The sequence below is a fragment of the Ammodytes marinus genome (genome assembly GCF_949987685.1).
Source record: "Ammodytes marinus genome assembly, chromosome: 4".
In the NCBI taxonomy this organism is placed as follows: domain Eukaryota; kingdom Metazoa; phylum Chordata; class Actinopteri; order Uranoscopiformes; family Ammodytidae; genus Ammodytes; species Ammodytes marinus.
In genome coordinates this window covers 5719521-5731719 of record NC_137233.1, presented here as the reverse complement: position 1 = coordinate 5731719, position 12199 = coordinate 5719521, and the positions used below count along the sequence as shown (strand labels likewise).

The 12199-nt window shown below is 41.5% G+C and overlaps 1 protein-coding gene across 1 annotated transcript in view; it reads left to right on the top strand.

Annotated features, from left to right (window-relative positions):
• The first annotated feature begins 440 nt into the window (after positions 1 to 440).
• Positions 441 to 12199, top strand: part of slmapa (sarcolemma associated protein a) — a 62309-nt gene continuing 50550 nt past the window's right edge. The window contains 2 exon segments of the mRNA XM_080026419.1: positions 441 to 839; positions 1773 to 2236. Coding sequence (XP_079882545.1) covers positions 2039 to 2236 — 198 coding nt within the window. The 5' untranslated portion in view covers positions 441 to 839; positions 1773 to 2038.

Here is a 12199-nt window from a genome sequence, read left to right as displayed (position 1 = left end):
AATAATTTGTCAAAAAAATATACATAAGAATATAATTTTTAAAATGTATTGAAATAAATGAAAATGTATTAATATTATATGTTGGGGGGTATAAATCAATATATAATAGTAAATCAACAAGTCTCAAAATACTAAACCTTTTTTACAGAACATAATTTCTTTTTAAACAATTTGTGAATATAAAATGAAGGCCTACTTGTAAAAAAAATAGTACCACACAAAAAAATCAACATCTTCGTTTTGCATACATATAAACGAACTTAACCATATGATACTCAAAAAAACAAAACACGCATTACATGTGTAGTACTAGTGTTGACCATAAACAGTCTATCTGTGAGTGACCACTCTGCATTAAAACGGTATGATCTCAGCGCTGAGTGTAGATGAAGTGACCCGGGGGCCGTGAACGCATCATCCTGCCTGTCTGCTCTCTGGTTACACTATGGCGGCTGGGACCTGCGGAGGAGGACAACTTCTTATAGATTCCTTCCAGAAAACTGAAGGAAGGCGACGGATATAACTCACTACCGTCTCGGCACAAACCCCTGGATTGCCATAGACGACAACAGCGCAACTTGTGGCTCTTGTTCCCCTCTCCCTGGGTCGCTAAACGGGGCTGGTGTGATGCATGAACGGACCCGCAGTCAAAGAAACTCCCCTGATTTTGCCACTGACTGTCAGTTAGCCGGCTAGCCGCTAGCGCTACATGCTACTAACGTTCGCTGCTTGCGGGGCTCCGTAGTAGCCCAGAAAAAAAAACAAAAAAACAGGCCAGCTTGCTTTGCTTTCTTTTATTTGCCCCCGGGAAGGCAGGAATGGCATTTCGCCTTCACTCGGTAAGCCAAATGGTTGAGAAAGGTGGGGGAGAACACATTTAAAGACCTGTTAGATAAGTTTGTCAGCACTCATTAGCCTAGCCTAGCTTGCTGGTACAACGCCAGAAAACCTAGAGTTAGCGCTTTGCCTGTCCACTACCGAGCTAGCCAATTAGCATTTTAGTTGCACAAGAAGACCTGCTAATCCCCAGTTCATCCGGGCGCAGTGTTTTGAAGCCTCTCTGCAACAGCTAATTCAGACGCAGAGTGGAAACTGACCCGCTTTACTGGGCTAATCTTAAAATGACCGTACATGTTTTGTTATAACTCAGGATTTTCAGTCGTGCTAGGTGTCGTTAGCGGTGTTATAGGTGCTGTGTGGAGGGAGTGGTAACGTTAGGTAGCTAGCTCAGGTTCCCCTGTATCAGGGTAGACATGTAACTCAGATTATGACAGATTGTAAAAGACGTATATATATATTACAGATGACACATTACTGAAAGTTAAGCCTGTGAGTGACCCGCCTGGCGTGTTGCACATTAGCGTATGCACTGTGCACGTTCCTAAAACAACTAGAAAGCGCGCAATAATTTGGTTATGTCCTCCCGATAGATATTAGATAGCATAGTTTCCTCCTTTTTGATCAGAAGTCACTATTATTGGCGTGAGGGGTGTTGCTAATTTGGGGGGGCGGGGGGGCTAGAGTTCAGGTCAGTGGTGGCTAAACCGGCTTCTGTTCTGGAGTAGTTTGATGGACGTGGGAGGCTGTTTGCCAGACTGTCAGTGCTATACTCAGTCATGTATGTCTTGACACATGGCACCCCGGTCTGTACATAGTGCCTGCCCGCTGTCAGTTATGTAGCTATGGTGGACAACAGCCAGTGAAAAGAATGTCTTGTCATTTTTATACCTGTTGGTTTGTTTTTTATTTTCATTATTTTGTTCCAAACGCAGGAGAGTCCTGTTGAATCGAGGTGGGGAAGAAAGCGTTGCAGCCCGGGCTGTGTACAACAGTGGACAATGTTTATTAGTTAGTGCCTAATAAGCTCGTAAAGGACTAACAGACAGACAGTTTTCGGCCTGAATATATTTTAGGCCACACGGATATTTCCAGATTTTATTTTTTCCATTGTGGATAGCAGCAACAGAAGCCCGCCACTCTGGATCAAGAAAACCTGTCCCTGGTGTCCGGTTGGAGTAACACTCTGAAGCCAAAGTCAATGCCTTCGGCGCTGGCCGTGTTCGCCTGCCGTCCCAACTCGCACCCATTCCAGGAGCGACATGTGTACCTGGATGAGCCAGTCAAGATCGGCAGGTCGGTGGCACGGTGCCGCCCGGTCCAAAACAACGCCACCTTCGACTGCAAGGTGCTGTCCAGGAACCATGCCTTGGTCTGGTTCGACCACAAGACCGGCAAGGTAAGACGAGAGGAGATGAGGATGAACAACTAGTTTTTATTCATTTATCGTCTTTACTGTCTACACCATTTCTTTTAAGATAATTTTTTGGGCATTTTCAAGCTTTATTAGATAGTACAGAGTTGAAATGGGGAGACAGAGAGAGGGGGGACGACCTGCAGTAAAGGTCCACGGGTCGGATTTGAACCCGCGACCACTGCAATGAAGGTCCGAGCCAACATGGTACGCGCTCTATCCACTACACCACCAGAGCGTTGTTAATTTTTTATTTTGACAGGACAACAGAGCAGATGCAACAACATATCACATTTAATTCACAGATATGTACCTACCTTCTTTGTCCCAAATTTTCTTTATGAAGACCAAAAATACAGCAGCATCCCTTAGACTAAAAGGATATATAACAAATCAGTAAGCCTACAACACACACTTCTTTCCATGGCTGCACATGTCAGCCATTCAAACCGATTTCAATGGCTGAGAAACAGCTGTGGATGATCCAACTGATTTTAGATAGCCAATCGGCTTCCCTAATCTGACTTTCTAACCATCCTCAATCTGGCCACAAGACTCGGGACATCCTAAATCTTTTTTCTACCATACTAAATAGTAGAAAGTATGCGATTCGGAACGCAGGGATAGATTTGGAGTAAATGGTCACACCCAATTCTACAAGTTTTCTGTTTTGATTGAAAGTCACAATTGAAGAGCAAATATTCCAAATTCTCCAGAACATGCAATGCATTCCTTCATGGACCGTATCTTCACCAATAGAGAACTCAAAATGCTTCTCAGTCATATTTAAATAACAAGTTGTCCTGTCACAAACACACGTGTGCACTGTTTTAACATGGGAACAGCCTGAAGCAAAACCTTCTCCTCTGTGCAGACCCGAACATATTCATATTTGCGTGCGTTCATCACTTTGCGCATGTTTGGGTTGGAGGGTTCGTGTTAGGTGTACGTGCTGTACGTGTCTTTCTGAAACACTGTACTTGGAGGGTTGTAATGCATCATCATCCCAACGGAGCACAGGAAATGTCCCCAAAACTATCAAGGGATTGGTAGAAAGCAAGACACAGATGCTGTTCTTCTTACTCATGCTAGAGAAGCGAAATAAAAAAAACAGCAGAATAAAATAATGTCTGGATTAAGGTTCAGTACTCTATCTATCTATCTGTCTGTCTGTCTGTCTGTCTGTCTGTCTGTCTGTCTGTCTGTCTGTCTGTCTGCTTGTCTCTATCTATCCATCCATCCATCCATCCATCTATCCATCCATCTATCCATCTATCTATCTATCTACATGTGAAACGTGGGTGCAGCTGTAATTATGCAGTAAGTGTGAACCTGAACCTGAATGAATGAAATACAACAAACACTTGGCCCATCCATATTAACTGTGTCAAGTTAAACTGGAACATCCCATACCCGGAGCCTCTACGAACCAGTTTAGGTCACTATGATCCTGGCTGTTGTTTTCTGTTTCCACTCTACTGCGCTAATACCGTGAAGGTTAGGACGTTTTTATTTATTTATATAATATGTATTTTATTGAGGTTTTTATACACCACTGTTACATTGTAAATCAACATTGTAGTCAACAATACAATTGACATCTTAAGACGTTGGTTATAATAAATATGAGCGATTGGAAAACCAATATGTGTTGTCTGGTTGAAGGATCCAGACAATATATTAAGTTTTTATGTTGTGGGAGCTTGTATTGTTTTATTGAACATTTGGTTCTCATTTATTTCAAACACTAGGTCGTATTTTTCTTATGTACGCTGATTCATAAAACATTTCGTCTTCTGTTGCTCCCTTTTGATTTCACAAATAACTTGAAACACAAATTTGTAAATTTTTCGGAACACTTAAAGGTGGAGTCAGCGATTATGGGGAATGTTTGTTGTCCAAATCACTTTTTTTTGTCAAAATCTGTGAATATCTCCTCATGATGAACTACATACCCGTTCTGTGTGTGCACTGAAAATAAATCGGGTGTCAATACACAGCCCGGGCTCTGTAAACGGGCATCTTGCTTTCTACACTGGGCCCCTTTGTTTACATAACCTTTGTTTACATATCAGTTTACAGAGCCTAGTTTAATGTTTGGCATGTTTGTTTGAGAAATGACTAAAAACCATCAATTGTTGATGTAATTAGTTGTTCATTTTATTGCCGTTCTTTTTCTAGAGTTTGCTTCATTGTAAAATCATTTCATAATAAATAATTTGAACAGTGATTTGTAGAACACACATCCGTTCTCCTCCTTGTTTATATTATTTTTATGGATATGATGAACTATTAAAAAGAATAAAAAAAAGTTGGTCAGAAAGCAGCTGCACGGCTAATTTTCCAGATGGGGGTTAAATTTATTTCTGGAACCAAAATTCAGTGCCGATACCCTGCGAGGAATGTCCCGGGTCCAATCTAGGAATAGACTATCGTTGTCAGGGAAACCAACCTGTGATTTAATAAAAAAAAATAAAAATCCACCAGTTAGAGATTAGAATGTTACGGATTAAATCAGTGCTCCCTTCATCGTTGTAGCATCTGTCGTCGTGCACATGGCTCTCTCTCTCTGTAGAACAGGTTGGACTGGCCGAGACAGCCACGGGATTACCCAACTATGTGGCATGCAGGGACTTTGAAATACCCTGTGTGTGTGTGTGTGTGTGTGTGTGTGTGTGTGTGTGTGTGTGTGAATACAGAATAAGCTATTTATAATGCCACCAGTAGCGTCATCCTTTCCTCTCTTCAGGGAAACACACACACACACACACACACACACACACACACATACACACGCACACACAAGCACACAAACGCACGCGCACACACACATACGCACACACACACACAGATTAAGCGATATGCACATACCAACATACACTGATCTATGGCCCTATGACTGACCGGTATATCCTGTATTGAAATGGATTAGAAAGAGGACCAAATGTATTTGCTTGTTGTGACTCAGAAATGGGCAGCGTTGGTACATTTTTGAACAGTCAATCAACTTTATATTGTAAACGTCTATATCTAATTGAAATTAAAAGCATGCATACTAACCGATTGTTATCTAGAACACTTTTTTTGTCAACATCAGCTAATATCTACTCAACAAAAGCCCAACTGAGACATTTGCAGACCTCTATCATCGTTTGATATTTGGCTATAAGTGCATGTGAAATGACCTCGGTGAGTACAGTTAGTTGGTAGACATTTCTCTTGTATATATTCGGTATTAGCCTTATGTTGACCTATATTCAGGATGGTTCAGACTTTGTTTACACGCTTCATTTTCACAGTGTCGATGTACCACAGACATAAATGTGTTTGTGTTCAGTGAATAATTAGGACACGGGCTTAGTGGTGCATAGAAACAAGAATACTAAAATATGAAATACACATACACTGACTTCAAATATGGAAATGTATCATACGTTTGGAAACAGTTGAAGGGCAATGACACAAACTACACACACGCACACACACACACACATGCTTACACGCACACACACACACACACACACACGCATGCTTACCCGCACACAGGCACACACACACAGGCTCACTCACTCACTCACACACACACACACAGGCACACACACAGGCACACACACAGGCTCACTCACTCACACACTCACACACGCACACACACACAGGCAAACACACAGGCTCACTCACTCACTCACTCACTCACTCACTCACTCACTCACTCACTCACTCACTCACTCACTCACTCACTCACTCACTCACTCACATACACACAGGAATTAAGCAAATACAACTGGTTTGCCTAACCAATACCACATAACCCTAGTTTCCTCTTTAGCTCAGTAAGAACATTGTTACGTTGTAAGTTTTTAGTTTCACACATAGGAGCCTAAAGCAGAATAAGGTTAAAGCTATAGTGCGTGACTTTTGTCTACCCATTGAGGAATTCTGAGTAATTACAACAACACTCTCAGTGCGTCTACATGAGGTAAACCTTCGGTGATTGAACATGGAATTTATACCTTCTGCTGTACGTCCAGGTTTATTCTTAGCAGTGGAATCAAAAAACGAAATATTTCTTGGGCGCTTCTTGGGATTTTTCTGAGCTCCTGCAACAGTGTCAGGGGGGCGACACCAGTTTGTAAACACTGCCATTCTGAGAAATACAGAGAGGGTTTTGTGGAGCTGATAGGCTTGATAAAACTGTCAACTCGTTTTGCGATGGATGGCTTGAATGTAACCGACATTCATAAGAAAAGTTACACACTATAGCTTTAAAGTTAAATGAAAAAATGTTTGGATGGTTTTTGTGTTCAGCAGTTTTCAGCTCCATCTTGTCTGTGTGTGACACTGGAGAGAAACCGCTGTGATTGGTCTGATGCTATGACTGATGAACCAATCAGACGGCTCAGTGATCCAGCAGATTGAATTATTATTATTATCGATTGTTATCGTTCGTCCCACAAACATCCTTCGCTCTAAGATTCTGAGGGACTGACTGACAGCAGAACGGTGGTCTTTGAGATTACCGAAACATTTTCAAAGACCGGCAAAAATGACCTCAAGCGAGAGAGTACATTTTTTTTAATGCAAATTAGAGGAGTTTTTCTTTCTTCAGATTTAATCTTTTCACCTTTTCTGATGAATACTTCAAAATGCGTTTAAATGCAGCGATATGGAAACCCAGCCAACTGTCTCCAATAGAGGAAACATCCTGATGACATAATGTATTGGATGGTTGGTCAGTTTAACTGTTTTGCAGCCAGACTGAAAAGTGATTATTAGGGATTCAGACCTGTAGCTCATTGAGTACATGTTATGTAGTTTAGCTGTGTGTGTGTGTGTGTGTGTGTGTGTGTGTTTTTGTGTATTTCTCTGTTTCTTACCTGCCGTGTGTGTGTGTGTGTGTGTGTGTGTGTGTGTGTTTATGTACAGTATGTATATAATATCGTTTTTTTTGTTGTTGTGATTATTAGTCCTCTGTGTTGTGGAAACATTGGAATCGATGCTTGTATGTATTTTAATTTTAATTTGTGTTGTCATGTATTTGTATTGTCTTTTTATATGGAACTTTGAGTCCGGAATAAAGTATTCATTCATTCCTATTAGGGATTGAGACCTGTAGTTCTTTGAGTACACGTTATGTAGTGTTAGCTCGCCAGTGATGTCACAACCTCCTGGTGGGGCGGCGGTTGCCTTGACAGCGACTACAGCGCAGGAAGGATGAACTAATTGACCCGAGCACAGCTGGTGTGGACGGATGTCTGAAAATAATGAAGCGAGGTCTTATTTAAGCAGCAGCCATCATGGGAAGGTCAGTCCAGACTCAGCTGCTTCTGTCTTCACCCTCAAGGTCCTGTGTGTGTGTGTGTGTGTGTGTGTGTGTGTGTGTGTAATAGTTTTTGGGTTCATCGCCACATATTTTCCATCTATATTCCTTTCTTCTAATATTTTCTGCTACAACCATATGTCAAGACCAGTGGACGTTTGTTTACATTCCCAAAAACACAAAAGCTCGGCCTAAATATTGGATGCAGCAGACATGGTACACATCTCATCCGACTGCACCTTGGTTCAGAAGATGATGGTTTTACAAATAAATAAAATAAAATAAAAGACCGGGAAGGGAAGACTTGTGGATCTGTTGACAATAATGAATACGTTACTGCAGCTGTATTGAAGTATTTCAAATCATCTTAGCTATGAAATACCTTTTTGATTTTAAACATGTAATAACAGGATCAGCTCCACAAAACTCTCTCTGTATTTCTCAGTATGGCAGCGTTTACAAACTGGTGTCACCCCCTTGACATTGGTGCAGGAGCTCAGAAAAATCCCCAAGAAGAGCCCAAGAAATGTTTCAGTTGTTGATTTTACCGCTATGAAAAAAAAACCTGGACATACAGCAGAAGGTATAAAATCCATACGTGATCACTAAAGGCTTTACCTCATGTAGATGCACCGACAGTGTTGTTGTTATTCCTCAGAATTCCTCATGGGGGCAACAGAAGTTACGCACTGTAGCTTTAATGGAACTAAGCGATCAGTTTTGGTGCTCCTGCCCTGTGCTGTTCTTGCTATGAATGACCAGACCTAAAAGGCATATTTTCATTTCTAGTCTGCTAAGGTGTGGAGAGTGTAAATACTGCTGCATCAGCTGCGGCTAAGTGTGAGACGGTGTTGGAGCTATATTAGTCTCCTCTCGTCCCGCTTGTGTCTTTGCTCGTGGCCTGTTTGCCCCGTGACATACCTCACACCTGGATCTGAGGCAAGTTTTCTACAGGCCGCTGTCACGTTTTGTTAGGGCTGCTCGATTAGGGCAAAAAAAAAAAAAATCATGATCGGGATTGTCTTTTTATTTATATTGTGAAGAAGGTTATTTATGATAAGATAATATAAGAGTCTTTATTGTCTTTGTACAGTCACCTATACAACAACATTCTGAACACAATAGTACACAAGGACTTGCATTTAGTAACTTCTTATTTACTTATTGAAAAAGCTGTCTTACTAACAGTGGATTTCCTTGGATTTAAATATAGTTAATTGTTGGAAGTCAAAATTGTAATTGCGATTTTTAAATGTAAGTAATTGCACAGCCTTTTGTTCCCTCATTCCTCTGAGCAGGATTTAGAGTTGGAAGTGATAAGAATGCGGGGGAAATCCAGAGTGTAATGCTAGTATGAATGAATCTGGTTGAAGAGCCTTATCAGCTTCATAGTTTGAACAGGTGCAAACATAACTCAGAAAGAACAAGCCTGTGCCGGGCTCCACAGAGGGAATATCCAGCCTCCTAGGTGAAAACAAACAGTCATTTTATACTTCCAGTGTTATATGTTCTTTATGAAGCTTCCATGATCAGTTGGGCACTGTACTTAGCCTTATGGCTGGTGGTTTCTCATTTGGAACCAATTGAATGTTCCTGGATGATATTATTTTTTTGGCATTTTCAAGCTTTATTAGATAGTACATAGTTGAAATGGGGAGACAGAGAGAGAGAGAGAGAGAGGGGGGATGACCTGCAGCAAAGGTCCACGGGTTGGATTTGAACCCACGACCACTGCAACGAAGGCCGGAGCCGATATGGTACGCGCTCTATCCACTACACCACCGGAGCGCCCCGTATCCTACTTTTTTAATATTCTTGAGTTTTCAATTTCATCAGGGCAATAAAACATTAGATTAGGCTTTTAGTGCAGCATCAACCATCATCATTGCACAGAAGGAGTAGTAGAATAGCTGGTTTGTGATACAGACAAACAGAACGGTAGACAGCCAGTCAAGCAGATGGCCACAGTAGTATACAGCAAAGCAGAGCTGGGTTTTCTGTTATCAGGTTAATCACTGCATGGGAACGGCCCAATCTGAATACCAACACAGTACAGGAACGTTATAACACAGCAGGACAAATATCTGTTACTCTCTTTAAAAGTTATTGTGTGTTAATGTGAGTGTGAGGGGATAAGACACCATTGGCAGGAAAAGGCATCCTATCCTGTGTGTGTGTGTGTGTGTGTGTGTGTGTGTGTGTGTGTGTGTGTGTGTGTGTGTGTGTGTGTGTGTGTGTGTGTGTGTGTGTGTGTGTGTGTGTGTGTGTGTGTGTGTGTGTGTGTGTGTGTGTGTGTGTGTGTGTGTGTGTGTGTGTGTGTGTGTGTGTGTGTGTGTGTGTGTGTGTGTGTGTGTGTGTGTGTGTGTGTGTGTGTGTGTGTGTGTGTGTGTGTGTGTGTGTGTGTGTGTGCGCTGATGCATCTATTGAGACTGCATGATGGAGTAGGAGATGAAAAGCTGGGAATGATTGGCAGTACTTGAGAACAGTTGGTGGCTAGAGGTGTTTCAATTGTTTTGGAGTGCCGAGTTTTCTACTGCCTGTGTGTGTATTTCCTGACACGTCACAGTAACTGTTCCTGTTTTTTTATTTTTTTTTAGATATTTTTTTGGCATTTTTTTTTTATGCTTTATTGATAGTGTAGAGACAGAGTTGAAATGGGGCAGAGAGGGGAGTGACATGCAGAGAACGACCGCGGGCTGGAATCGAACCTGGGTCTGCTGCTGGCCGAGGCCCATGGGGGGGGGGGGACGCCCTACCAACTGAGCTAAAGGCGCCCCAACTGTTACTATGTTGAGATGAAGGTGATACTTAAATGTGCTGAACAGGGGACAATTTCATAACTTGTTTAGACATGATGCAATCTGTTAAAAGCAAGAAAGAAATAATCCAGATTGGGTTTTAGTTGGAGCTAATATACACACAGCCTAAATCTGTATCACTCTATTCTGCACCTAACATTATGTGGGGTTTCTTTTTACATGTCATGTTACCTGCTAAATAGGTGAACATATCTGTGAACCAGTTTTATAAATGATATTTATACAGAGTACAGATTTTAATAGCTTTTTAAATTTGCAGATAATTCTCAAATATGCTAAAATTTAAATAATTTGACTCAGAATAAATGATTGTATGCACTGGTAATGGACGAATTTTTAATTTTTTTTTGCCAGAAGCGGTTTGTTAACATCTGGTGAAGCAAGTCATCCTCTCACTCTTTAGATTGTCATCACAGGAAGGAGGAGGAAGCTAACTGTCGACACTATCTATCTACCATCATGAGACTGTTAGAGAACACATCATGTAGGAACCTGCCATGTAGCTTTTTACGTTTATGTTGAATCATAGTAAAAAGCATTTTGAAGAGGCCTTTTAAATGAATTAAAATGGGATCAAATTCCAAAATATATGTCGGTCTCAAATGTTTTAGTGTATAAAAGGGGGGAATAATATTGTTTTGTTTTCAGCTCTAATACCTATCAAAAGTATAATTTGATATTTTTATTCGCAAGTTTAGATGATACAGTGACTACAGATAATGTAAGTACTGTACACTCACTCTCTCTTCCTGTCTGTGACCGTGCTGAAAATAGGGCTCTGAAAATAGGCAGCTGAAATCTGTAATACACACACACACACACACACACACACACACACACACACACACACACACACACACACACACACACACACACACACTATGCTCACATGCTGACTGATAAAATCATCTTTCCACATTTTTTGGAAATAGTGGCAGGAGTCCAGGCTTCAGTCAGCTGGCTCTCCACACACACACACACACACACACACACACAGACACAGACACACACACACACACACACACACACACACACACACACACGCACACGCACACGCACACGCACACGCACACGCACACGCACACGCACACGCACACGCAGACACAGACACAGACAGAGAGAGGGGTCAACCAACTCTCCGTCTCTCTCTGTCTGGCTAGTGTCTACATGCACTGTATTCTGTAAATGCTTTACCAGTGTTACATGTGTACAGTGTTTTAAAAGCAACCCAAGTTAACTTTCAGTATAATCAGAGACTTTAGGGGTTATTCATTCAGGTAATATTTCTTATTTCAAATCGCTTGTGAAAAATGTTTTGTGTCCGATTAAGGAAAAATAAACATCAGATCAGAATCGTATCGGGATCAGGGCAAAAAGATACAAATAAAAACTTGAACAAATTCCACTAGTTTAAACCAACAGCTGGTACTTTTCCAAAACAGAAACCTATTTGTGAATTCTAAAAATACTTTTTTTAAATCGACAGATTCCGCATTTATTGCTGTTGTCTCTTAATCTCTTTCTCTCTCTCTCTTCCTCTCTGTCTCTCTCTCTCTCTCTCTGTCTCTCTCTCTCCTTCTCTCTGTCTCTCTGTCTCTCCTTCTCTGTCTCTCTTTCTCTCTTCCTCTCTCTCTGTCTCTCCTTCTCTCTGTCTCTCTATCTGTCTCTCTGTCTCTCTTCCTCTCTGTCTCTCTATCTCTCTGTCTCTCTATCTCTCTCTGCCTCTTCCTCTCTCTCTCTGTCTCTCTATCTCTCTCTCGCTATCTCTCTGCCTCTCCCTCCCTCTCTCTTTCTCTCTTCCTCTCTCTTCCC